This window comes from Aptenodytes patagonicus, chromosome 2 (assembly GCF_965638725.1).
Source record: "Aptenodytes patagonicus chromosome 2, bAptPat1.pri.cur, whole genome shotgun sequence".
Lineage (NCBI taxonomy): Eukaryota > Metazoa > Chordata > Aves > Sphenisciformes > Spheniscidae > Aptenodytes > Aptenodytes patagonicus.
This window is the reverse complement of record NC_134950.1, coordinates 61,062,316-61,086,339: the sequence shown is the minus strand read 5'-3', so window position 1 is coordinate 61,086,339 and position 24,024 is coordinate 61,062,316. Positions and strand designations below refer to the sequence as shown.

At 38.3% G+C, this 24,024-nt stretch overlaps 1 protein-coding gene across 2 annotated transcripts in view; it reads right to left on the bottom strand.

Moving 5' to 3' along the window:
• CDH7 (cadherin 7) overlaps positions 1-24,024 on the bottom strand; it is an 83,198-nt gene that overhangs the window by 5,708 nt on the left and 53,466 nt on the right. The window contains exons 7-12 of one of the 2 annotated variants that reach the window (XM_076330048.1): positions 16,393-16,646; positions 12,335-12,471; positions 11,336-11,457; positions 6,960-7,077; positions 5,568-5,616; positions 4,838-4,905 (exon numbers count right to left, since the gene is read on the bottom strand). In XM_076330048.1, coding sequence (XP_076186163.1) covers positions 5,573-5,616; positions 6,960-7,077; positions 11,336-11,457; positions 12,335-12,471; positions 16,393-16,646 — 675 coding nt within the window. In that variant the 3' untranslated portion in view covers positions 4,838-4,905; positions 5,568-5,572. Of the gene's footprint in view, positions 1-4,653; positions 4,906-5,567; positions 5,617-6,959; positions 7,078-11,335; positions 11,458-12,334; positions 12,472-16,392; positions 16,647-24,024 lie in introns of those variants that run through there. The other variant, XM_076330046.1, reaches the window with a different exon arrangement.

The window sequence follows — 24,024 nt, the reverse complement described above, 5'->3', positions numbered from 1 at the left end:
ACCTTTTTGTTCTGATTTACCTGAATTGTTAGAAAAGTTGATGTTATTTAACGGGTACAATAACCAAGAGAAAATGTCATTTGTATTTATATTAGCTGTGGTAATGCATAGTTATATCCTTGTGTCAGTACAGAAGTAATGATATATCAGTAGTTACAGTTCACCTAAATCAGTCTTTAAACAAACACCTTTGAATACAAGAGTGGATTTTTGCTTTGCCATTTTGCAGTGTGCTTTATGGAATTATTATGAAATTTCCATTTTGGTATGATCTGGTAAAAAGTCAGGATTAGATCACCTGAGCATGTTTCTCTGTTTTAGTATTAATCTTTCCTTTTGTACTCAAGGCAACTGCAACATAATTGTAAGGAAACCATAAAAGCCCTGAGACAACCTGAGGGAGGAGACTACATGCAGAGCTATACAGTAAGGGACAGAGCTAAATCACAAGCATTATAATGCCTTGTATACACTACATCCCTAAGCCTGGCATTTACTATAGCAATAAGCCGCATCAGCTGTGAGCAAATCTGCACATTGGTTTATGCCTTAGGTGTGTCATGATTCGTAAAGCTGAAGATTGGAGATCCTCAGCCATCTAAACAGCACACTAATAACCTATTTAGTTATATCTTGCAGTTGCCAGTACAGTCAGATGAGATTTGGGGATTACAGAGGCCAAGACTCAGGAAACCTGCATTTAATTCCCAGTTAACAAGTTTCGTATATAACTGTTGTTTAATCAGTTTGGACTGGTATTTGCAAAGTGACTGTGACCTTTAAATGTCCACACTGAGTGACCCTAATAGGCTCTATACCTTTCAGAAAACAGCTTCTGCATTGCATACTCAACCACCTTTTAAATGACTTAATTGGGATACCCCCAAATTAAAACAGTTATAGATTTATCATTTTTAAAACTGCAAGACCAAACCCCACACATACTACATAGTCACATTCTGTACATATTTTACCTATTTAGAGAATAAGATCCTTATGACTAGGATTGTTTCTTCTTGTTTACAAGCCACACAATTATGTGTGCTGATTTAATTGGGTTCTTGTAGGTACTGTGATAATAATAACAAATTCCTCGTCTTTCAACTGAAAAAATATAATTTAAATCTGTATTTTGAAGTTTAATCAATGTACTATTAACTTGTAAACTCTAGTACCACACTAATAAGAGGTTTTCTTTAGTGTTTCTAAGAAAATAGGTGGTACTAATAGATTATATTCAGATGTATGGAAGTTAAAAATAATGAAAAAGCATTATGTCAACCTAGCTTTCCATTGTTTCAATACAAAGAAAATCTTTAACATCTCAAGTATGATTGGGTTATCTACAGGTGAACATCTTTTTTTGTGTGATTTTATGTACACATTTTATGCTAAACATTTGTTACAAAAGCAATTATTGTGTCTGGAAGATGCTAACTGAAAAACAAATTGCCTTGAATTAAATTACCATATAATTTTCAAAGGAGTTAAAAAAATCCTACTTACTTCTCTAAAAATTATGTACAGTCTAAAATGAATACAAACTAGTTTTTCATATGCTTTTACAGAATGAATTTTTTTTCTTTAAAACATAGCCTCACTGCAGAGTGAATAATTATACAGTTGTTTTGAGTAATTAACAATACTGGAACTTTCCTGTGGAATAAAATTTAGAATTTAATCTCCATCAGTGAATATGAGGAGGCGAAAAGATTTCGGTAAAATGTTTTTAACTTTTAAAAATTATTTTAGTTTGAAAAAATAGTCTACATCATGTTACATGTAATTATAATGAATTAGTATGATTTAGTAACATTCTTCCTTCTTAGCATCAGTTAAAACATTGTGCTTATCTAAAATTAATTGGTTACTTAAGTACAAATAATAACACTAAGAAATTCCACTGAGACAATCTGAGCTTTGGTCAAGACAAATGGTTATTTATTAGACAAAGGGATGTATGGGGCAAGAACAAATACTAAAGTACATCATACTAACTTTAAGAAGATAAGAGCTTGTTGAGATTTCAAGATACTAGTGCCAGAATGCATGTATCCATTACATTTATGCAAATCTCATGCCTACTCCACTTTACAGCTGGCACTCACATTGAGATGGCACTGATGAATGTGACTGGATTTGCACTGCGTGTTAATCTTGGGTCAGAAAAAAATTTTGATCCAGTAGCCTGTCTCCTCTTTTCACTGATAAACTCTTACACAAAAAGGTGCATCCCTTGTTCCCATCTCTGGAACCACTTGCTAACAGCTGAAGCCTGTTTTTTTATGCTGTGCTAGTGTATCTTCAGGATTTTTTCTCAGGAATGGATGTGAAAAGAAAAAGGGAAAAAGGAGAAAGTAAATTCCTAGCAGTACTACCATTCAGCTGATCCCAGAAAATGTCTTCTAGGAACAAATGAGAGAAGAAGAAAGGGTCTGGGACCAGACAAGCAACAACATTTCACTGGGGTTTCACTGGGCAGCAGTGATGCTTAGGCACCTTTTCCTTGTGAAGACTGGCACCTGGCTGGGAACAAAACAGCAGCAGGATACAGTACCAGAATGCAGGACTCAAAGCCAGGGTTAGCATACAAACGCAGCCTAAACTGTGCCTGCAGCTTTGAACTGTACCCAAAAGGAACAGTTTAGATTGGAAGTGATGACAGCACATACAAATATCTATTTGGATAAACAGTGGTGATGCATTCAGACAGCTGTATTTGGAAGTCCAATTCTTTGACAAATAAAATCAATGGTAAGGTGGTCATATGCCAGATTCCTCTTCAGTGCACAGCCCATTATTCAAACACTGTGTTCAGAGAGCTTATCCTCAGTTCTTTACTAAACGCTTGCTCAGCACACTCTAAAAATGACTAGAATAAAAACTCAGGTTTCTTGATTTATTGGTTGTATTTGAACCCTGTGTAGTACTGGGTAGAATGAGCAAGTTATTGCCTGGTAACATGCTGTGTCTCCAGTCAATGCTCTTCTTTAAGACGTATGGCTCCTATTTAAGAAAAGCTTATGCCCAGGCCAGGCTGCTTTGTAACTACAGTAGTTTCTTATGTAATCTTCAGAAACTCCCTTTTTATATATAACAGAAATGGTGACATTTCAACTTGGGATGAAGTGAATTGCTATTGTTACAGAACTTTTCTTCTTAAGTACATTGGACCAAAGTTTTAAATGGGTATTTTTCCACTGATGCCAATGCCAGTTGATATAAGAGAATCTTTTATATATCTTTTTGAACTCTACCATTTAGCCTCATGTCTATATAAAGTTCATTTGGGTGTATAAATGCTACTAGAAAAATGGTATTTAAAAAATGTTCATTAAGACTTTTGGCAATCATTCCCTTCCATTTCTCCTTAAGCTTAGGCCTAACCGTGTGTTGAGTGAGTTTAAACAATCTTATGTTGTTAGGGTTTTTTTGTCACAAAAATGGAAAACTCTGGAAATGCCACCTGCTATGCACAGGTATTGAGTAAGTCGGTTGGGTTCATTGCAGAGGTGGTGATTTGTCTTACACTGTAACAACAATGCAAGAGGATTTCCTTTTTTGAGTCCTTTAGAAATGTTTATAGCAGAAGGGACATTTGCTTCTAATGGTTTACAGTGAGGGGAATCAAAGTCAATAAGAAGAGAAATCTATACGTTGTTGAAATACTGCCATGAACAGAAGTGTGGACAAAAGTCTCTTGATTTGACCTATTCAAATTACTTGGATAACAGCGACAGATATCACCACTGGGATTATACCAACCTGAGGAGACTATAGTCTTCCCCTTTCGCTTAGACTGATATGTACAGCCAGGGAATAGAAAAATCTCTCCATTGGTAACAACACTCAATAAAATTCTTGTGTGTTGAACCGGTACCCTTGTTAACGTGAACTTTCTAACAATAAGCAAATCTAAGCAAAACTGCACTTTTGCTCACCTGCATCCTGCAGATGCAGGATGATCCTTCATCTTTACTCCTCGATTTGGGCCTTTACTACTACCATGTAGTCATTTTGTTTAAGGACTAGGCATGAAATGAGAAATGCTAACCAAACTAGGATGCTGACACTGTTCTGCTGTTTTCCACTGTCTTTTATCTAGTTGCAGTTTCACTGCACAACATAAAATCCAACTGTGCTACCAGTTGCAGAAGTAACAAAAGATCATTCTGTAGAAGATGTTCAATTAAATATGATTGCCATCAGTAAATTAAATCTGTTATATTTTCTGAATATCTTTTGTTCTATGCAAATCAATAAATGTTTAAAAATAGTTATATCTCTGAAATAGGGACACACTGATACTGGTTATATGGTAAGTATGCTAAACCAAATACTTCCATAAACTGCATTGTCTATTTCTTAAATATTACATTTAATGCAAATGACCTTTTTTTTCTTTTGCTGTTATATCATATGTACATCTGGAGGGAGCTTGACATAGAAACAAAGTATCTGAACCTGAAAATCCCAAACTAAAGGTTTTGTGTGGCTCACGATACAAAATGCTGTTCCGCCTGGAATGTTAGGTGTCCCTGTTTACAGAAATCGGGGTGGGGGGGTGTTGAAGCTTATATACATATATATGTCTCTCTATCTTTTGCTACTCTACATTGAATGGAAAATAAGGGTAACAGGAAGAAGACGTACCTAGCAGTGTCAAGACACAAGCCAGTATTGCTATCAGGGCTCCAGTGCTAAGTCCTGCAGGCAAGATATATGCTTCTGCATTACATGTCTGAGCAATACCATCTGCATCACAATCACAGACTCTGATGGTGAGGGTGTTAGTGCTACTAAGTGAAGGTGATCCACTGTCCACGATGAAAATTGGCAAGTAGAAAACAGATTGTTCCTGTCTTCGGAACCCATTTCTTCTGGTTAATACTGTTGCAGTGTTATCTAGGTAAAGGAATAAAATATAAATATAAAACACATGACCTTCCTAAAACACAAGCCTATAAATAATACAGTCTTTCACTTAAAAGACTTTATAAACACATTTATATTATTTCAAGAAGTTTATCTTTCCTGGTCATATATTTTTGAAGCTGCAGAGAGAGGATCAGCTGAGAAATGTTACCCAACTAAAAAAAAAGATTTCTATTTTCCACAAAAGACTGTTTCAAAATTGCAGAGGCCCGTTTGTTTTTAGTTAAGCTCACAGTTCCACACTCTTGATAGTTAGTTGAAGGTGAGATCATTATAAAAAAGGAAAAATTCACCCTTCAGTGATCAGATTAAGTATCTATATACCTGTTTCAGGTCTAATTTCCAAGGGTCTATTTTAATTATTTACAGAAATAGATATCATATTAATGGAAGGGTTGAATAAATTAATAGGAGAATAAGTTCTGAAGAACAATGCAATATTTTTTTAATGCAAAAAAAATCCAGTTGGTGCACAAATACAGGTAATTGCACATGTAACAAAGACATGCACTTGTTTTCAGTCTCATCTGAGAGACAAGATGACTAATATGGTCAACCTAAAATGTGTGGTTCGATGCTGCTCTGAGTTGGGTGAAAGTCCATGTGTTCCAGAAAATATGTGCAAAACTCACTGTGTTCAATACAGGTTGACAGCTCCTGAGAGGTAGGGAGTTACATCTCCTAGAATGTATAGAAAAGGTCGGTCGGTCGGTCGGTCTATCTACCTATCTACTTATCTATCTATTTATAGACAGAAATATCGATAGTTCTGTAAAGTTATTTTATTGTGTCATCTATTATGACCTATCTGGCAAAATATGCAAGCACTTCTTCATATAGCATCATATGAGATATGCATAAAATTAATTAACATTGAAAGAGGCAACTGCTGCTGTGTCTTGTAACTCTATTGATTTTATTGACATTGCAAAAGTCTATTATTAATTTTTCCAAATTATAAGTTCTCTGGAAGAAGGTCTGTCTTTTCATTAAATACTTTACAGTACTTGTAACAATGTCAGATTTCCGAATAGAGTCTTATTCTAATGCATTTTTATTGTTTTGATCATTATTACTATTACAGCCTTTAGTTTCAAACTGCAAGCTGCTCATATGAAGAAAATTAAGCATGTCAGTAACTACATGCAGGGTAAGGCAATAAATAGCTGTGTGAGAGAACTTTATTAGGTCACGTTACACTTAAAGAATGTTCTTCAGTCTGTCTGTACAAACAGCATCCTTTAGTCCACCATATGTCTGTTTTTCTTATTTTATTAATAAGGATGACTTTGTAGCTCTGGTTTAGTACTGATCTATAAAAGAGCAATGCAAGAGTAACATAGTGTCTATTTAGTTCTATTTGCTTCAGCTAACAGCTAAACTGACTGATACATGCCCAGCTGCCTTACTATGCAGTGCAACTAATGAGAACACTAATTAGAAGCATGTTCTCAGATATTTTAACTAATAGAAACGTGATGTCAATGGGAGTCTTTGCATAAGTCTTTGGGGAAACAGTCATAAGAAGTCTGTGTAAATACTGTAGGCAGCTTCCATTATCAAAAGCAGTCTTCAGTAAATGGTATACTTACTGAAAAGATGTGTTTTTCTGAAAACAAAAACAAAAACAAAAAACAACCCTCTCGATTTACCGTGCACTCATTTTTTATGCCCTGAGTTATATTAATAAAACATGAATTCCTGGACATTTTTCAGTCACTGCCCCAAGGTAAAACCTAATTTAGATAAAAACCTATAAATTCAAGGAAAAAATGTGATTGACTTCTGGAGGGGGGGGGGAAGAAAGATTTGAAACTGCTCTGTTTGGCTCAAGGCTTTAAACAATTCAAACAACAGCTTAATTCCCTTGACAAATAATCTACAGATAAAATTATTTTGCAGACTGATTGTACTTTAATTTATGTCCTTACCAGAACAGAATTTTATGTAGGTCATAATCAGCATGATATATTAAAAATAAAAGGTGTTAGTAGTGAATATTTGCCCCCAAAAAAAGTCATTACCTTTGTTGTCCTGCAGCGTAAAATTGTGGTTATTTGCTGCCTCTGCTGTTAAACTGAAGTAGAACTGATGGCCATTTGGTGGATCATCTTTATCAATTGCACTGATTTTCTGGATGACCTGTTTTGACATACACCAGGGTTTCATTGTTTGGAATGGGAAGAAGCATAAATACATGTACATTTGTGCTGGTTTTGGCTGAGATAGAGTTAATTTTCTTCACAGTAGCTAGTATGGGGCTGTGTTTTGGATTTGTGCTGGAAACAGTGTTGATAACACAGGGATGTTTTCGTTACTGCTGAGCAGTGCTGACACAGAGTCAAGGCCTTTTCTGCTCCTCACACCACCCCACCAGCGAGTAGGCTGGGGGGGCACAAGAAGTTGGGAGGGGACACAGCTGGGACAGCTGACCCCAACTGACTAAAGGGATATGCCATACCATATGACGTCATGCTCAGCATATAAAGCTGGGGGAAGAAGAAGGAAGGGGGGGACGTTCGGAGTGATGGCGTTTGTCTTCCCAAGTAACCGTTACGCGTGATGGAGCCCTGCTTTCCTGGAGATGGCTGAACACCTGCCTGCCCATGGGAAGGAGTGAATGAATTCCTTGTTTTGCTTTGCTTGCGTGCGCAGATTTTGCTTTACCTATTAAACTGTCTTTATCTCAACTTCTTTTTCTCTCACTTTTACTCTACTGATTCTCTCCCCCATCCCACTGGCAGGGAGGGAGTGAGCGGCTGTGTGGTGCTTAGTTGCCGGCTGGGGTTAAACCACAACAACATTGTATAACCCTTCTATTACCTATCAAAGTATCAACCCTCTCTTGAGTCCTACTCATATTGTGTGTCTTCTGGATGGCCGTTAATGTAGTTATCAGTGGCTGCAATTGAAGTTGCATTGTAAACTTTCGCAAGGAGAAGATTATGATTTTGAGCTTTTTAATTCCTTTTTTTTTAAGGCATGAAAAAGAAAAAGCCAAGTCACAAGTATATTAATATTTTCGGGGGGGGTTATTATCATTACAATTTTTCCAATTTTATTTTCTAAAATTCTGTCAAAATCTGTTTCTAGAAAAAGGTGTCACCATTGCTTACAACCTATAAAGAATGAATACTCAGAGCTAACAGTTCTGACTAGATCACAGGGAAAGCAAACAGGTACTCCAATAAGAGCATGCATATTCTCTGTTTCTCATGAACACAAGCTAGTTATTGTAGTGTTTTCTGTTGAGGATTTAAATTATGCTGTGATTTTGAAATGTGCAGTAAACAACATCTGCCACAGGAAGGACAATATTCTGGGAGAAGTCACAAAAGTGCAAAGCCTCCCAGGGAATATGTGGGATCTATGTGGGTGAAACATTGACTAGTTTTCTGGGAGAGAGAAAAGAGAATGAGAATATATATATATTCCCTGAGATCTTATGAAGCAGAGAGGAAAAGTCCAAATATGGGAGTCACCAAGGATAAACAACACCAGATACTTTCAGGTGAGTCTAGGACTACTTGGAAGATATTTGGGGAGTTAAAAATATTGGGGAATTTGGTAGGAATACATCTCCCTTGTGAAATCCAGGAGGTTCCTGGAATGCGTCGATGATGACTTCCTTCTCCAAGTGGTAGAAGAGCCAACGAGGAGAGGTGCTATGCTGGACCTTGTTCTCACCAACAAGGAGGGGCTGGTGGGGAATGTGACACTCAAGGGCAGCCTGGGCTGCAGTGACCACAAAATGGTGGAGTTCAAGATCCTTAGGGCACCGAGGAGGGTGCACAGTAAGCTTGCTCCCCTGGACTTCAGGAGAGCAGACTTTGGCCTCTTCAGGGGTCTGCTTGGTAGAGTGACATCGGACAAAGCCCTGGAGGGCAGAGGGGCCCAGAAATCTGGGTAATATTCAAGGATCACCTCCTTCAAGCTCAGGAGCGATGCATCCCAACAAAGAGGAAGTCAGGCAAAAATGCCAGGAGGCCTGCATGGATGAACAAGGAGCCCCTGGACAAACTCAAACACAAAAAGGAAGCCTACAGAGGGTGGAAGCAAGGACAGGTAGCCTGGGAGGAATACAGAGAAATTGTCCGAGCAGCCAGGGATCACGTTAGGAAAGCTAAAGCCCCAATAGAATTAAATCTGGCCAGGAACATCAAGGGCAACAAGAAAAGATTCTATAGGTACATCGGGGATAAAAGGAAGATGAGGGAAAATGTCGGCCCTCTCCGGAACAAAACAGGAGACCTGGTCACCCGGGACATGGAGAAGGCAGAGGTACTCAATGGCTTTTTTGCCTCGGTCTTCACCAGCAAGTGCTCAAGCCTCACCACCCAAGCCACAGAAGGCAAAGGCGGGAACTGGGAGAATGAAGCGCCGCCCACTGTGGGACAACATCAGATTCGAGACCATCTAAGGCACCTGAAGGTGCACAAGTCCATGGGACCCGATGAGATGCATCTGTGGATCCTGAAGGAACTGGCAGATGAAGTTGCTAAGCCACTATCCATCATATTTGAGAAGTCGTGGCAGTCCGGTGAAGTTCCCACTGACTGGAAAAGGGGAAACGTAACTGCCATTTTTAAAAAGGGAAAAAAGGAAGACCCCGGGAACTACAGGCCAGTCAGTTTCACGTCTGTGCCTGGGAAGATCATGGAGCAGATCCTCCTGGAAACTATGCTAAGGCACATGGAGGACAGGGAGGTGATTCGAGACAGCCAGCATGGCTTCACCAAGGGCAAGTCCTGCCTGACTAACCTAGTGGCCTTCTATGATGGAGTGACTACATCAGTGGACATGGGAAGGGCTACAGATATCGTCTATCTGGACCTCTGTAAGGCCTTTGACACGGTCCCCGACAACAGCCTTCTCTCTAAACTGGAGAGGTATGGATTTGATGGGTGGACTGTCCGGTGGGTGAGGAATTGGTTAGATGGTCACATCCAGAGGGTAGTGGTCAACGGCTCAATGTCCAGATGGAGATTGGTGACGAGTGGCGTCCCGCAGGGGTCCGTACTGGGACCAGTCCTGTTTAATATCTCCATCAATGGCATAGACAGTAGGATCGAGTGCACCCTCAGCAAGTTTGCAGATGACACCAAGCTGAGTGGTGCGGTCAACATGCCAGAGGGACGGGATGCCATCCAGAGGGACCTGGACAAGCTGGAGAAGTGGGCCCGTGTGAACCTCATGAGGTTTAACAAGGCCAAGTGCAAGGTCCTGCACCTGGGTTGGGGCAACCCCTGGTATCACTACAGGCTGGGGGATGAAGGGATTGAGAGCAGCCCTGCCAAGAAGGACTTGGGGGTACTGGTAGATGAAAAGCTGGACAGGAGCCAGCAATCTGCACTCGCAGCCCAGAAGGCCAATCGTCTCCTGGGCTGCATCCAAAGAAGCGTGGCCAGCAGGTCGAGGGAGGTGATTCTGCCCCTCTACTCTGCTCTGGGGAGACCCCCCCTGGAGTACTGCGTCCAGCTCTGGAGCCCTCAGCATAAGAAAGACACAGACCTGTTGGAGCGAGTCCAGAAGAGGGCCAGGAAAATGATCAGGGGGATGGAAGACCTCTCCTATGAAGAAAGGCTGAGAGAGTTGGGGTTGTTCAGCCTAGAGAAGAGAAGGCTTCGGGGAGACCTTATTGCAGCCTATCAGTACTTCAAGGGGCTTATAAAAAGGATGGCAACAGACTTTTTAGCAGGGCCTGTTGCAACAGGACAAGGGGAAATGGCTTTAAACTAAAGGGGGGTAGATTTAGACTAGATAGAAGGAAGAAATTTTTTACGCTGAGGGTGGTGAAGCACTGGCCCAGGTTGCCCAGGGAGGTGGTGGATGCCCCATCCCTGGAAACATTCCAGGTCAGGTTGGACAGGGCTCTGAGCAACCTGATCTAGTTGCAGATGTCCCTGCCCACAGCAGGGACTAGATGACCTTTAGAGGTCCCTTCCAACACAAACTATTCTATGTTTCTATGAAATTGTGACCTTATGGCCCATACTTCCCAAGGGAAATAAAAGTATGTACTTATTTTAGGAATGGTAGGCCTTCAGTCTCAGAATAACCTCCGCGTTAAGACTTCCCATATCCCAGTAAAATTAGGAGGAATTGCGCATTCTTAGTATTATTCAAAATTAGGTGAGTTTAGCAAAACGCATCTGTTACATCAGTAAGAAAGTCAGAGATTTTAACAGTACCTTCAACATGTAATTTTTACACCTGAGTCTTTTTCTTCAGAGGTATGGTGAAGATGTTAGGGTTTGATGAATATTTGCTTGTGATGCACATCAAAGCATCATTTTTACTGCCATAAGTTGATTATATTTTATCTTAAAGCTGGCAGGCTTTCATAAGAAATGGCTGCCTATCTGATAAAAATAAACACAAAAAAACTATCAAGCCATACCTGACCAGGTTGAGCATTTTCACAGACAGTTGTCTCATACTCCATGGCAAACTCAGGGGCATTGTCATTGATGTCAAGGATAGTGATGGCTACATAGCCTCTCCCAGTCTGTGCTGGATTCTCTATAGGAAAAGAAGCCAACAAAACAATCAAGAAGAGCTCCTTGCAAGTTATTCTTTGGGTCAGTACATTTTTAATTTGCATTCTTCTTTTGCATATACTTGTCAAATCAGTTGCAATCCCTCCTAGAAAGTCAAAGGAACTCTTGGCTTGATCTTCTGGATGTAGTGGAAACAATGTTTATGTTTTCCAACCACTTTAATTAAACTAAGATTTTACTCTCAGGGATAAACTGAAAATCTAACTCACTAATCACAGCATTGAATTGCATCATATGGAAGCATAAGAGCAAGATGATGTAAAACCATCGCCAAGGGGTATAGCTAGCCAGAACAGCACTATTCATATTGGGAATAGCATGGTTATTATGGGTTAAAGAAATTTTTGTTGCAATTCAGATTGATCAGGCTATTAAGAAGTTAAAAACAGAATTCCATCAGCTATGTATAACAGAAAAAAAAGAGGAATCTCTATGCCCAAGCAAAACCCAAAGTATTTAAAGTGCATACACAACTAAGTATTTAAACAGTCATTAATATGTTGAACACCTTAAATATGAATCACATTCTTAAACTAATGCACATTTCTAGCTAAAATATGAATCTGTACAGGGTCCAATGTCATCATTTGATCTTAAACAGTAGATACTTTTGGACTAGTATCTACTAGAGCAAAGTAGGTACTTTGCAAGAAAGAGCAAATACTTAATCTGTTGCATTTCTTAATTTTTATCACATAGGTTTCTTTTACATTGAGTAAGAAGTTATTTTTATCTGCCATGGTTTGAAACTGTCATAATTTCTCTCAATGCAGCTGATCACAAACAAGCCTGAAGTTTTACACATAAACAGCTCATAAAATCTTTAAATTATTACTTACGACTCTCCATAGCCAAAACTGTGATATTATGAACAGCATTGGTTTCCCTGTCCAAAGATTTGGCAGTTGTAATGACTCCACTGTTGGCATCAATATTGAAATACCTCTCCAGGTCTGTGTTTCGATCTATCGAGTACCTAGGTGAAAGATGAAAGAAAAAATTTGATTTATCTTCAATTACCGCTTCTAAAAATGTTTCACTGATTTCTTATTACAGAGAAAGAGTTTCCACTGTTTCCCCATTTTGAGCTTTGTTTTGTCCAGTTTCTCTGGGGTGTTGAGAGAAGCAAAGTTGTCTGCAAAGGCAAGAGAGTTACACAGTGACCTGTGCTGACGGTGATGGGCTCCGTTCCCCCAGTGCCCTCTTAAGTGAGGTTATAGGTATTCCCCTCTCTTTTCTTTCTTCCTCTCTGCTGTAAGGCAAACTTTCATTTATTCACGGAATAGCATCCTCCTGAACCCCAGCTATGAAGAAGGCGAGTTGGAATTGTTATATGGTTGTACCAGCCGGGCGCTGCTCCCACGGGGGTTGGCAGTCTGAGCACAGAGCTTTCTATCACCAGCAGAAGAGCCCCTGAGTCACCCAGAGCTGCAGGGGCAGGAAAAAAAAGAGAGATGATGCAGAGTAGGTCAAAGGATTGCATGTCATCACTGTCAGCTCCCGGTGCTTTACTGTCATTAGATAAACACAGGCTCATGCCCTTAACTCTTTGGCTTAACGTACTTTTTATCTCCAAATTTGTTTTAGGAAGTGGAAATGAGCTCCTTAGCAGACAGAAAATAGCATAAGGGAAAAGGTCAAAAAGCCTGTGGGTGTTTTGCTTATAACCCTTTTGAGAGAAAGGGACAGTTGATTAGGCATATTTAGATTTACAGCTGGAATATTCTTGACATTCGATTCAAGATTGGGTCAGGTTCTTGCACTCTCATTTAGATCAAGTATGTACTCCAGAGCACTTCCCTACACTCAGGATGAATTAAAATGTCTGAGTCAGACCAAGTGTGATCATTACAATTACTGTCACACTGATGATATATTAGATTATTGATACAACATTAACCAAACCCTTTGAACAATGTGGAAGGAGTTACAGAAGATAGTTAAAAAACAGGACTTCCCAGATATAATGATCTTCTGACACTGTTTGTTCTGTGCTGTAATATACCAGCTTCTACTTTGTTGTATTACTGTGTTTTTATCTGTCCCTCTTGGCTGCAAAATCTTAGAGCAGAGACTTGTTACATAATTAATTCTATTTTTTTTTTACCATATTATGTCACAGTGAGAGAGAGAATGGAGTTGTAACAACAACAGTAATAGCAGTTTTCATGGATTAAGGCTCTCCCTCTTTCACTTTTTTTTTTTCCATATTATGTTAACTGTAGTTCATTTTTTACTTTATTTCATGCCAGCACTGTTGTTTATTTGGTCAACAGTGCTCTTCAGCCTTTTTGTGGCTGGCAAGCATCCCCATGAGAATATGCCTGTCACCTCTGCTACGTAGTCAATCTTGGCAGGCCCTGTAGCTGGGATTCAATCTCCTGCCAGCCCTTAGATTTCCCAGTTATTAACACTATCACTATGCAATTTGAAAAGCCAAAGACCTTTCTTAAAAAAATAGTAAGAAAGAAAGAAAAGAGAGAAGGAGAAGGAGAAGGAGAAGGAGAAGGAGAAGGAGAAGGAGAAGGAGAAGGAGAAGGAGAAGGAGAAGGAGAAGGAGAGAGGTAGAAAGACAGAAAAAGAAAAAGAAAGCAAGGAAGCAATAAAAAGGAGGGAGGGAGGGAAGGAAGGGAAAGAAGGAAAGGAAGGAAAAGAAGGAAAGAAGGGAGGGAGAGAAAGCAAACAAGTCATATAAATTGGACAACAGATTCTTATGAAACAAGAATAAAAAGAATTTTTATCCATAGAAAGCAAGCAGTTTCCCTTATTTACAAGCTTTGTAGCCATATTCAAATACTAAAAAAACCTATTTTAAATATTTTTAATCCTTTAATTCCTTGCAGCCATTAATACTTGAAAATCTTTGAGCTGCAGAAGTTTTAAATCCTTTATTTAAGCTAGTTCAAACATCAATATTTCTCTGGTCCATATGAGATAACCTCTTATTTTCAAAATATTTATTACTTCCCCCCCAGTATTGTCAAGGTTTTAATTGTGCCTGATCTTGTAATTTCAACATTTTCTGAATTGTAACAAATCTAATTTTTAATCAATTTCAATATAATCCAATGTTTGGAATTTGGAATACTTATTTATAGAGTAATAATTTAAACTTCTTAAATAGATCATGAAAAGTATTATGCATTAATCCTCCTTAACACATTCCAATTTTAGGTGAATCTGGCTCTGATGTACATCATAGTGGATGCAGGACAGCTTTAAATTATATGATCTGTCGGTACCCCCGACAATGTACATAGCAGGTTCACAAGCATATAGATAAAGCCTCACTAGTTCTCTTTTTCCTCCCTCTGAAATTCCAAACAACTATGAAGCAGAAGAAATCTTCAAGATGTTAATTAAGCTGGTTTATGCTGGAATTGTAAAAATTAACCAGATCAAGGCAAATAACCTCATCCCCATATTTACACAGGAGTCAAAAGCATTCTGAGCATGGACTGCACTTATGGAACTGGATTTAATCCTACTCTACATGACTCTGCTAAACCAGATATTATACACCAGATGCTAACATCAGTGCCAGAAAACACTGCCACAGCAAAGAAAGAGCTCAGCAAAGATAAATTTCACAAGTTAATCCATGCCAACCATCCATCTAGGACTTGTTTATACATGATAGGAATCAGCTATTTTGAATATGTTGCAAATACATAATGAAAAAGAGAGAGAACACTTACGTCATCTCTAGGAGTGAAACATATGCTTTATTTTTACAACTTAAGATTGCTGCTTTAGAAGTTACAGAGCTACACTAGAGTCCCAAGTTCATCTTCTATGTATGAAAGTAAAAATTTAACATCACCAAAAAAGGTGACATCCAAACGAGTGCTGTACCTGTGAAGTTCTTTTCTATGTATGCCCTAAATGAACAATAATAACAAATGAAACTTAGTACTAACTTTTAAGTGTGTATGTGTTCCTCCTCCTGCGGATGTTTAAGTTCACAAAATTCCTGAGTCAGAAGTATTACCCTCTAGATCCTTTGCATGTTCCTTTGACAATTAATTTTACTACTCTGCATAAGAAAAGTAACAAGAAACTCATCACTGGTTTAACTTAGGTAGTGAGTCTTTGTCCTTGAGCTTTGACCTTACATACAGGCAAACATAAGATTGATACTTTGTGTTTTCCTATGGTTTCTTTATGATCCTGCACATTAGATTGTGGAAGACTTGCAGGTTCTTCACACTCTGAAGACAAAGGAAGAGGCCCTTGACAGTTTTCATGCATCTCTAGTGTTCATATCTCTTCCCATTCGAATGGAAGATATTTGGCTGCAGCAGAATTTACAAAAGACAAAAGATTATTGCCTTTAACCATCCTGACTAGGACAGGACATGTCTTGTCCTATCCATTTCTCCCATGTAAAGAGTTTTTTCTAATTTTTTTTTCTGTGGGACCTCAGCTCTGGTTTACCATGCAAGAGTCTATGTGCTATTACATTCTTGTGCATAGTGCATGCAGAATATGAATCATTATGCACACACACACAGACACACACATATTTGTATATTATATATATTTGTTTTGGTCCTCGTTGATTTAAGAGAACATAACTTGTTATAGATAATAATAGACTCTTCCTAAACTTAGAGAAAAATAAATATGAGTAATATGTTGAGGTTTTTTGCTTTGGAATCCTGAAATTATATCTTCTCTTCTCTTCTTTCTTTTGCAGAGATTTAAATATACTATTTTTTCAAACGGTCTGTAGTTCAGGAGTGTAAAAGTCAAAATATGCAAACTCTTAGAACATCTCAATCTCCCCCTGCAAGGGAAAAAAGCTAACTAATTGCTTTCAGTGTAACCAACAACAAAATGAACAACTTCAATACAAAGGCTAAATAAATAAACAATTAAGACATCTTATAATTACCTGACAGGACTATTTGAGGCATCTGGATCATGGGCCGCTACAGTTCCAATGATAGTGCCGACCTTTGCTGCTTCAGACACCACCATGGAGTACAAACGTGTAGTAAACACAGGCGGCTCATCAACATCTTCTACAATTATTTTCACTGTTGTCATGTCACTGAAGGGTCCCAGACTCAGGAAGCGAGGGTCAACATGCATATTGGCTGCTTCTATCCTCAGGGTATAGCTTGTCTTAGCTTCAAAATCCAGCTCCTATACAGGTAAAGTAATTTGGCAATTTTATTACTCAGTGATGTTGCTGCAAAACTGTTTAACTTACAACTGTCAGGAAGTACAAAATGAACTTTGCATTTGTATCCAACCAGCACTTTTGATTGGCAGAGTATAGTTGATGGCTCATTTTTTAGCTTTCTCAAAACACTATTTGCAGTGTCTTTCTAGCAAATATTCCCCAATGACTTCAATGGTAAAGGTAGTTCTACCCTGTGAATGAAATAAGAATTCTCTGAGTTAATAGCAAAACTTTCTGTGACTTCTGTGAGGACCAAATTCTCCCCCATTATTTCATCCTTGTGAATGAACACTTCTTTTTGTCTTATTCATATTTTTTCTAAGGTAATGTCAAATACAATGTGCCATACTACTCAGACATAAGAACTTGATATAATGTTCTCTTGTGAAAACACCTCATTCAGAAAATGGGGGGCAGAGGGGGGTTTGCATAGCACTGGGATTGACTAATCAATTATTACTCCAAGCTCTGTATAAATTTGTGTAGAAAATGTAGCAATCGGTTAAACTACATGTTTTATAATATTTTGTACTGAGATGCAGCCTGGAGATTGTTTTGGTTTGTTTTCCTTATTAAACAAAGTGCACATTATTTTTTTCCACCTTCATTCTGCTTTAATTTTCTTTGATGAAAGTATAGTATCTTTTGGAATAAATACTGCATTACAATTAAAAATTACCCCCCCACAACTAACGGGATATCTGTGATCTGGAGATCTTTCTCTTGTAAAGAAAATTATTTTGGAGGCAAAAATCCTCTTACCTCACAGGCAATTATCAAAAGAAAGCATCATGTTGATATTAGCACCATTTACCCTATATCTATAGTCTTAGTTTGTCAGCTTGCACCAAATGCCCAGCTAACTATTCCTTTGCAATTCCAAGTTTAATCATTAAGAATAGCAACAAAAGACCCAAGCATTTCTAAAACTACAGTCTGGTTACTCAACTATCTTTTCAAACTATAATTCCAAGTGTATAAAACAGATTAAAAAAGGTTTTCTGCAATTCTGATTCTGAATAGATCATAGGGATCTGACATGTGCTTGCAAAATAATCTGACAGCATCTGCAAAACATCCCTGTACTCACTCAGAGGAGCAGCAGAGGTGAAACACACATCTGTTGACCTACAAATGCAACAGTCTAAGTTCTCCATCGAGTTACAGTAGGATAAATCCCAAATGAGCATCTTAAAGTCAGCGATTACGCTGATGTTACAATACAGCTGTAAACAGTCTAGATTTTAAAATGAAAAATGAATTGCAACACATCACACTCAGAAAGGCACTGAACTTTTATAAACTCTATGTGGCAGCAAAAAACTTCTCCGAACAGGAATACATGTGATCCTCATTGTGGTGGGTTGACCCTGGCTGGATGCCAGGTGCCCACCAAAGCCGCTCTATCACTCCCCCTCCTCAGCTGGACAGGGGAGAGAAAAATATAACAAAAAGCTCATGGGTACAGATAAGGACAGGGAGAGATCATTCACCAATTACCGTCACGGGCAAAACGGACTCGAATTTGGGAAAAAGATTAATTTAATTTATTGTAAATCAAATCAGAGTAGGATCACGAGAAATAAAAACAAATCTTAAAAACATCTTCCCCCCACCCCTCACTTATTCTTGGGTTTAACTTCACTCCCAATTTTCTCTACCTCCTCCCCCCCAGCAGCACCGAGGGACAGGGAATGGGGGTTGCAGTCAGTTCATCACACGTTGTTTCTGCTGCTCCTTCCTCCTCATGGGGAGGACTCCTCACAGTCTTCCTCTGCTCCAGCGTGGGGACCCTCCCACAGGAGATAGTCTTCCACAAACTTCTCCAACGTGATTCCTTCCCATGGGCTACAGTTCTTCACAAACTGCTCCAGCGTGGGTCCCTTCCATGGGGTGCAGTCCTTCAGGAGCAGACTGCTCCAGCGTGGGTCCCCCCTGGGATTACAAGTCCTGCCAGTAAACCAGCTCCAGCGTCGGGTCCTCTCTCCATGGGTCCACAGGTCCTGCCAGGAGCCTGCTCCAGTGTGACCCATGGTGTCACAGCTTTCTTCGGGCATCCACCTGCTCCAGCATGGGGTCCTCCATGGGCTGCAGGTGGATATCTGCTCCACTGTTAACCTCCATGGGCTGCAGGGGGACAGCCTGCCTCACCATGGTCTTCACCACGAGCTGCAGGGGAATCTCTGCTCTGGCACCTGGAGCACCTCCTCCCCCTCCTTCTTCACTGACCTTGGTGTCTGCAGGGCTGTTTCTCTCACATATTCTCACTTCTCTCTCCAGCTGCAGTTGTGCAGGTTTTTCCCCCCCCTTCTTAAACATGTTATCAGAGAGGCGCTCCACCGTCGCTGACGGGCTCGGCCTTGGCCAGCGGCAGGCCTGTCTTGGAGCTGGCTGGCATTGGCTCTCTCGGACATAGAGGAAGCTTCTAGCACCTTCTCGCAGAAGCCACCCCTGTAGCCCCCCCGCTACCAAAACCTTGCCACGTAAACCCAATACACTCATGTTATGCAAGCGCTTACTTCTTGCACTGAATCAGAGCTGTAGTAACCGTAGCTCTCCAAACACAGATATGCCATAAAAGAAAGGTTGTCTGGATAGTGGTCACTATACTGGATACAACTGGTCAGTATTAATTACTAAAGCACGTTTAATTGTTTTTAATTTTAATTTTGGTTTTATATTTAAAGTACAATATATGTGCTATGAAACAAACCTCACAGCCATAATGCAAATGCAATGTGGTATTAGGATGATGAAAAATGTCTCAGAAACTATAGTGTACTGATAACAATTAAGCAACTGATATGACCAGATTAGCAGCAAGGTTAAGGAGAAGACAACCAAGTACACAAATATCTTAAGACTTCTCATTTTCCAATAAAAATATCATATTAACTAAAGAAATGATAACCTGAAGAATGTCAAAGACAAAAGGCTGAGATTTGTTGAACTAAAAAAAAAAAGGCAAGCCTTTAGCAAACAGTATATTTTCAGTCAGAATGTACAAAAATATGTAGCGGAGAAGGGAAGGCTAATTCATTCTCATTCATCAGTGATATCTGTTGAAATTGGATGACTGAGATTACAACAATACTTAATCAAATACATGGAAATATATCATGAGACTGAAGACAAGATAGCTTCTTATGATATACTAATGTCAACACCACAGTCATCCTAAGAAAAAAAGATTATGAAAATTCTGATTTAATAGAGAAAGTGCATAGAGCACAATATATGTAATTGGACAAATTATATAAATTTTAATTTGAATAGACTAAGCACAATAATGAAGAAATATTATTTAAATTAATTTTTTAAGACATTCCCATGTTTCTATATTGATTAAAGAAGACTAAATTAGAACTTTAATAATTTAATTCATAAAAACACGTGTTTTCCATGTGAATGTTTATCACAAGGGCTGACATGCATTTTTAAATCATCATATTTTATTCTTGTAATGTAGAAAGAGATCATTCGTTATTTGACTGGATTACAGGAGTGTTAGACTAGTAGGGAACACCTAAAAATCTTGTTCATTAGAAAGATATTTCCTCATAGAGAAGGATGCAAAACTAACAACGGTATAGATGCATACTCTAAACAGTCTTGCTTACTAAGAGCAGGTTTCACCTTCTCTAACTTAGCCATGTACATCTGAGAAAATCACCATATGGTGCTTACTGTGAGCGTAGCAAAATTCTTCTAGGGAAGAAACGAGCTGGTCTACTTATGAATGCCTGTTTTTCACCAGTCACTAGTAAGGGAGTCTCAATAACTGGAAGAAGAAAACATCTGCTTTCAGCAACATGAATCCTGCCCTAGGATTCCCTCAGATATCTTCTGGTACCCAAAGCTGCTGATAGTTTCCAAAACCTATAAGGGTCCTTGTTAATGAAAAATAAATAAATAAAAAATCTAATGTATGTACATATACAGCGGGGAACAATTAACATTTAGAAGAGGGGCACTATAGATTGGCAAAGGGGTTTTACAATATCAAATGGTATTGTGTTATAGAGGGGCAGTAACATTGTTTTATTTTAGTTCTTTGTAGCAGAGTCTGTCTCCTGTGGGGTGTGACAATGTCTACAAAAGCTACAGTCATCCTCAGTCTGTTCCTATAAGATACACATCCTCAGACCCTATGGTGAATACACAGGTACCAAGTTCTGAGGCAGAATACAATCTGGGAAAATAAACAAAACCTCTAAGATATGATTAGTATGCAGGGGTTCTTGACCTGGTGGAAATGTTTCAACAACTCGTGGATAATATAATGAAGACATTACACACTACAGACACTAATGAAAGACTGAAAAAGTGAACTGAAAAGATTTCCTTTTTTTCTTTCTTCTTATCTAATTATCACTGATGTCTGTTAAACAGAGAGCATTATTTAACTGGCCTTCAGATCATGCCTTCATTATTTCCTGCTATAACAAAAGCACAAGACTCCAATAATGGAATACCAAGTCAACAGACTACAAATCACTACATCAGTGTTGAAGGTTAAATGGACAATATATACTTCAGTCCTTCAGTACAGTGAATAGAGCTTGACAGCTTCATTAATATCTGTGCATTGGTGTTATCTGATTAGATCCTGTGCAGGATCCATTCATCTTTCTCTCATTTGGGGGTTTGCGGGGTCTGTCTTTCTTTCTTTCTTTTTCTTTTTTTTTTTTTTTTTTTTTAAGGGGTAAGAATTTTATCCTGTCTGAAGGAAATTACAAAACAAATCATCTATATTACAGAGGCTGGATATGAAGTTATCATTCACAGGAAGCCCATTTTTGTAATGTTCATTTTTTATTATATGGTAACTTTGTAATAATGTACTTTTCAGAGGTGAAAATCCCATTTTTAAGCCCAGTTCAGGTTTTATATTGAAAACTGCAGTACATCAAACAAATTCACATTATCTCTCAAAGGAACCATGGAAGTCTCAAGTTCTTACATTGTAGACTCTGATATAGAATTGAAAGAAAATTTTCTAGCTGCAAAAAAAAGTGAAATGTAACAGTAATAGAAAGATAGCTTTTCACCCAAAAGCTTACGCATAACCCCCCCATTTTTATAATTGCCAGTATTAGTCTTAGAATGAACTCAGGTTTTAGAATAATCTCTTAGTCAATTTCTATGAGAAAGTACTTTGCAACACTTTTTTCCACATTTTTCCCTCTAACATTCAAATTTGTTGGTGATATTGATGGTAGGGCTGTGTATTGGGGGGCAAAATGAAGGCAAAGTGAGCAAGAACTGTACCGTGGGAAATCTTCTTAATGCTTGTCACTTGCTACAGTAAGACATGACAACCCTCTCTCTATAGAGTCTTCAGGCTTTTTTTTGCACTTAAGTCCACTAAAATCTCTCCACAGACTTCAAAACGGCTTGAATCAGATCTCATAACCTTCCAAAAAGTCACATGTGATACATACAATAAAAATATACCTTGCAGCCTTTTTTATTATTGAATTACCATTACTACTTTAAGCACCAAGTATTTGATAAAGGTGTAGGTGGATACAGATCATTTATCAGGTTTTTATCTTAAGATGTTTTGCTACTAAGCTATTATTATTACTGAAGTCTAACTATAGCCCGCAACTTTGTGAATAAAGTGAGATCTGTACTTATATGATGCCTTTTTCAGTGCACTATTTTTAGGAATAGTCTTTGGAAACTACAAACACTATGGTCTTGTGTTTGCACTTTGCTTAGAAAGTGAAGCCAAGATTCCATTCATGTGTATTACAGTCAGGATTCTGTGAACAGTCAACACGAATTCACTTTGAAATTGTACACACATAGGTTTGCATGGACACTTCAGAATTTGTTGTATTAAATGACTGAATCATCATTAACTTCCATAAATGTTTCTTCAATTCTAAGGTTGCTACTGCAGAGACAAATCCAACACGTTTTTTAAAACTCCAGTATATTCAGAAAAATTACACTTTTCTTCCAAACACCCTTACCACTGTGAAATGTAGCTATGCAAATGATCTGAGTCCTTACTAAGAGAGCACTGATAGCAGAATGTAAATTACAAATGAAACCACAAGAAGGAATTGATCCTACTCTACAGATGGAGAACTGAGTCACAGTGTGAACCAGGATAAAATTTTCAAATACTTCTAAGAAATATAAATGCCCAATTCCTTTTCAAAAACTGTACAAGACATTTCTTTTTCTCTGAAAAGATCACCTAAGATGGATGTTTTCCTAAATCCTGCTTAAAAGTGACTTACACATCTAATTTAGCTTTATTTAGGAATTCACTACAGAGAGTGTGCCTGCGGGGTGGAGAATAGCCAAACTCTCCCATTATTTGCAACATCAGAACTCTGGCACGAAGTTTGAGTAGGTGGTATCTTTAGACTGCTCTGTACAGGATAAAAATAAAGGAAGAGCTTTCTTCTGTTTCATTTGACAAGCAAGAACTTTTCATTTATTTATTATTATTATTTAATAAAAGAGAAAGTGCAAAAAGAAAAAAATGGGAAGGTTTACACGGTGACTTGAAACTACTAGGCAACAAGTTGTATGAACATAGAAGGTTACAGGAAAAGACCCCCACTAGTTTTCCCACCACTTTCCCACCCTTCCTGTAAGCTGAGAATACCACTCTGAACTGTGCTTATGGGTCCCATTCACTTGTTGTTTATACCAGGAAAATAAAGTTTGTCTTCTAGTATTTTTCATATCCTATTGCAGGTTGGAAACAGAGCATGTCATCCTAAAAACAACTTAAGCACGTTTATATACTGTCCTAGATACATGTTGGATAATTTTTTTTCATATTAATTCAGTTAATGAATTCAGTTAATGTATTGAAGAAGAAGGTAGACTTTATTTTTTAGTGCCAATAGCTGAGTAAATCATTCAATACTGTTTTTACTAGCTCGTCATAAGACGAAATTCTAGCCTCACTAATCTCACAAAAAATCAGTTCCACCCAGACTTAACGCCTTGTTATTATTTAAGCCATAAATTCATGAACAAAAGTTAGTCCTTTTCCCAAAGAATATTTTGAAAAAGATTTATTTATTTATTTATTTATTTATTTATTTATTTATTTATTTTCCCCCCTAGAATGAACTTAAGCAACTTGCTGGAATACATGAACTTCACATCTCATTCAATTAATCCCGATTCAAACATCCTAACCAGGATGAAAAAAAATAAGGTGTCACAAGTATGTGAAAAGCCATACAGCAGCAAACATTGTACAGTGGTACAGCATGCATGCTCCTTAGTTGTGCTGCATAAGGTAGTACAATCCTACTCTTTACTCTTTGGAGGGATAAAGACCAAGTGGATGAAAACACA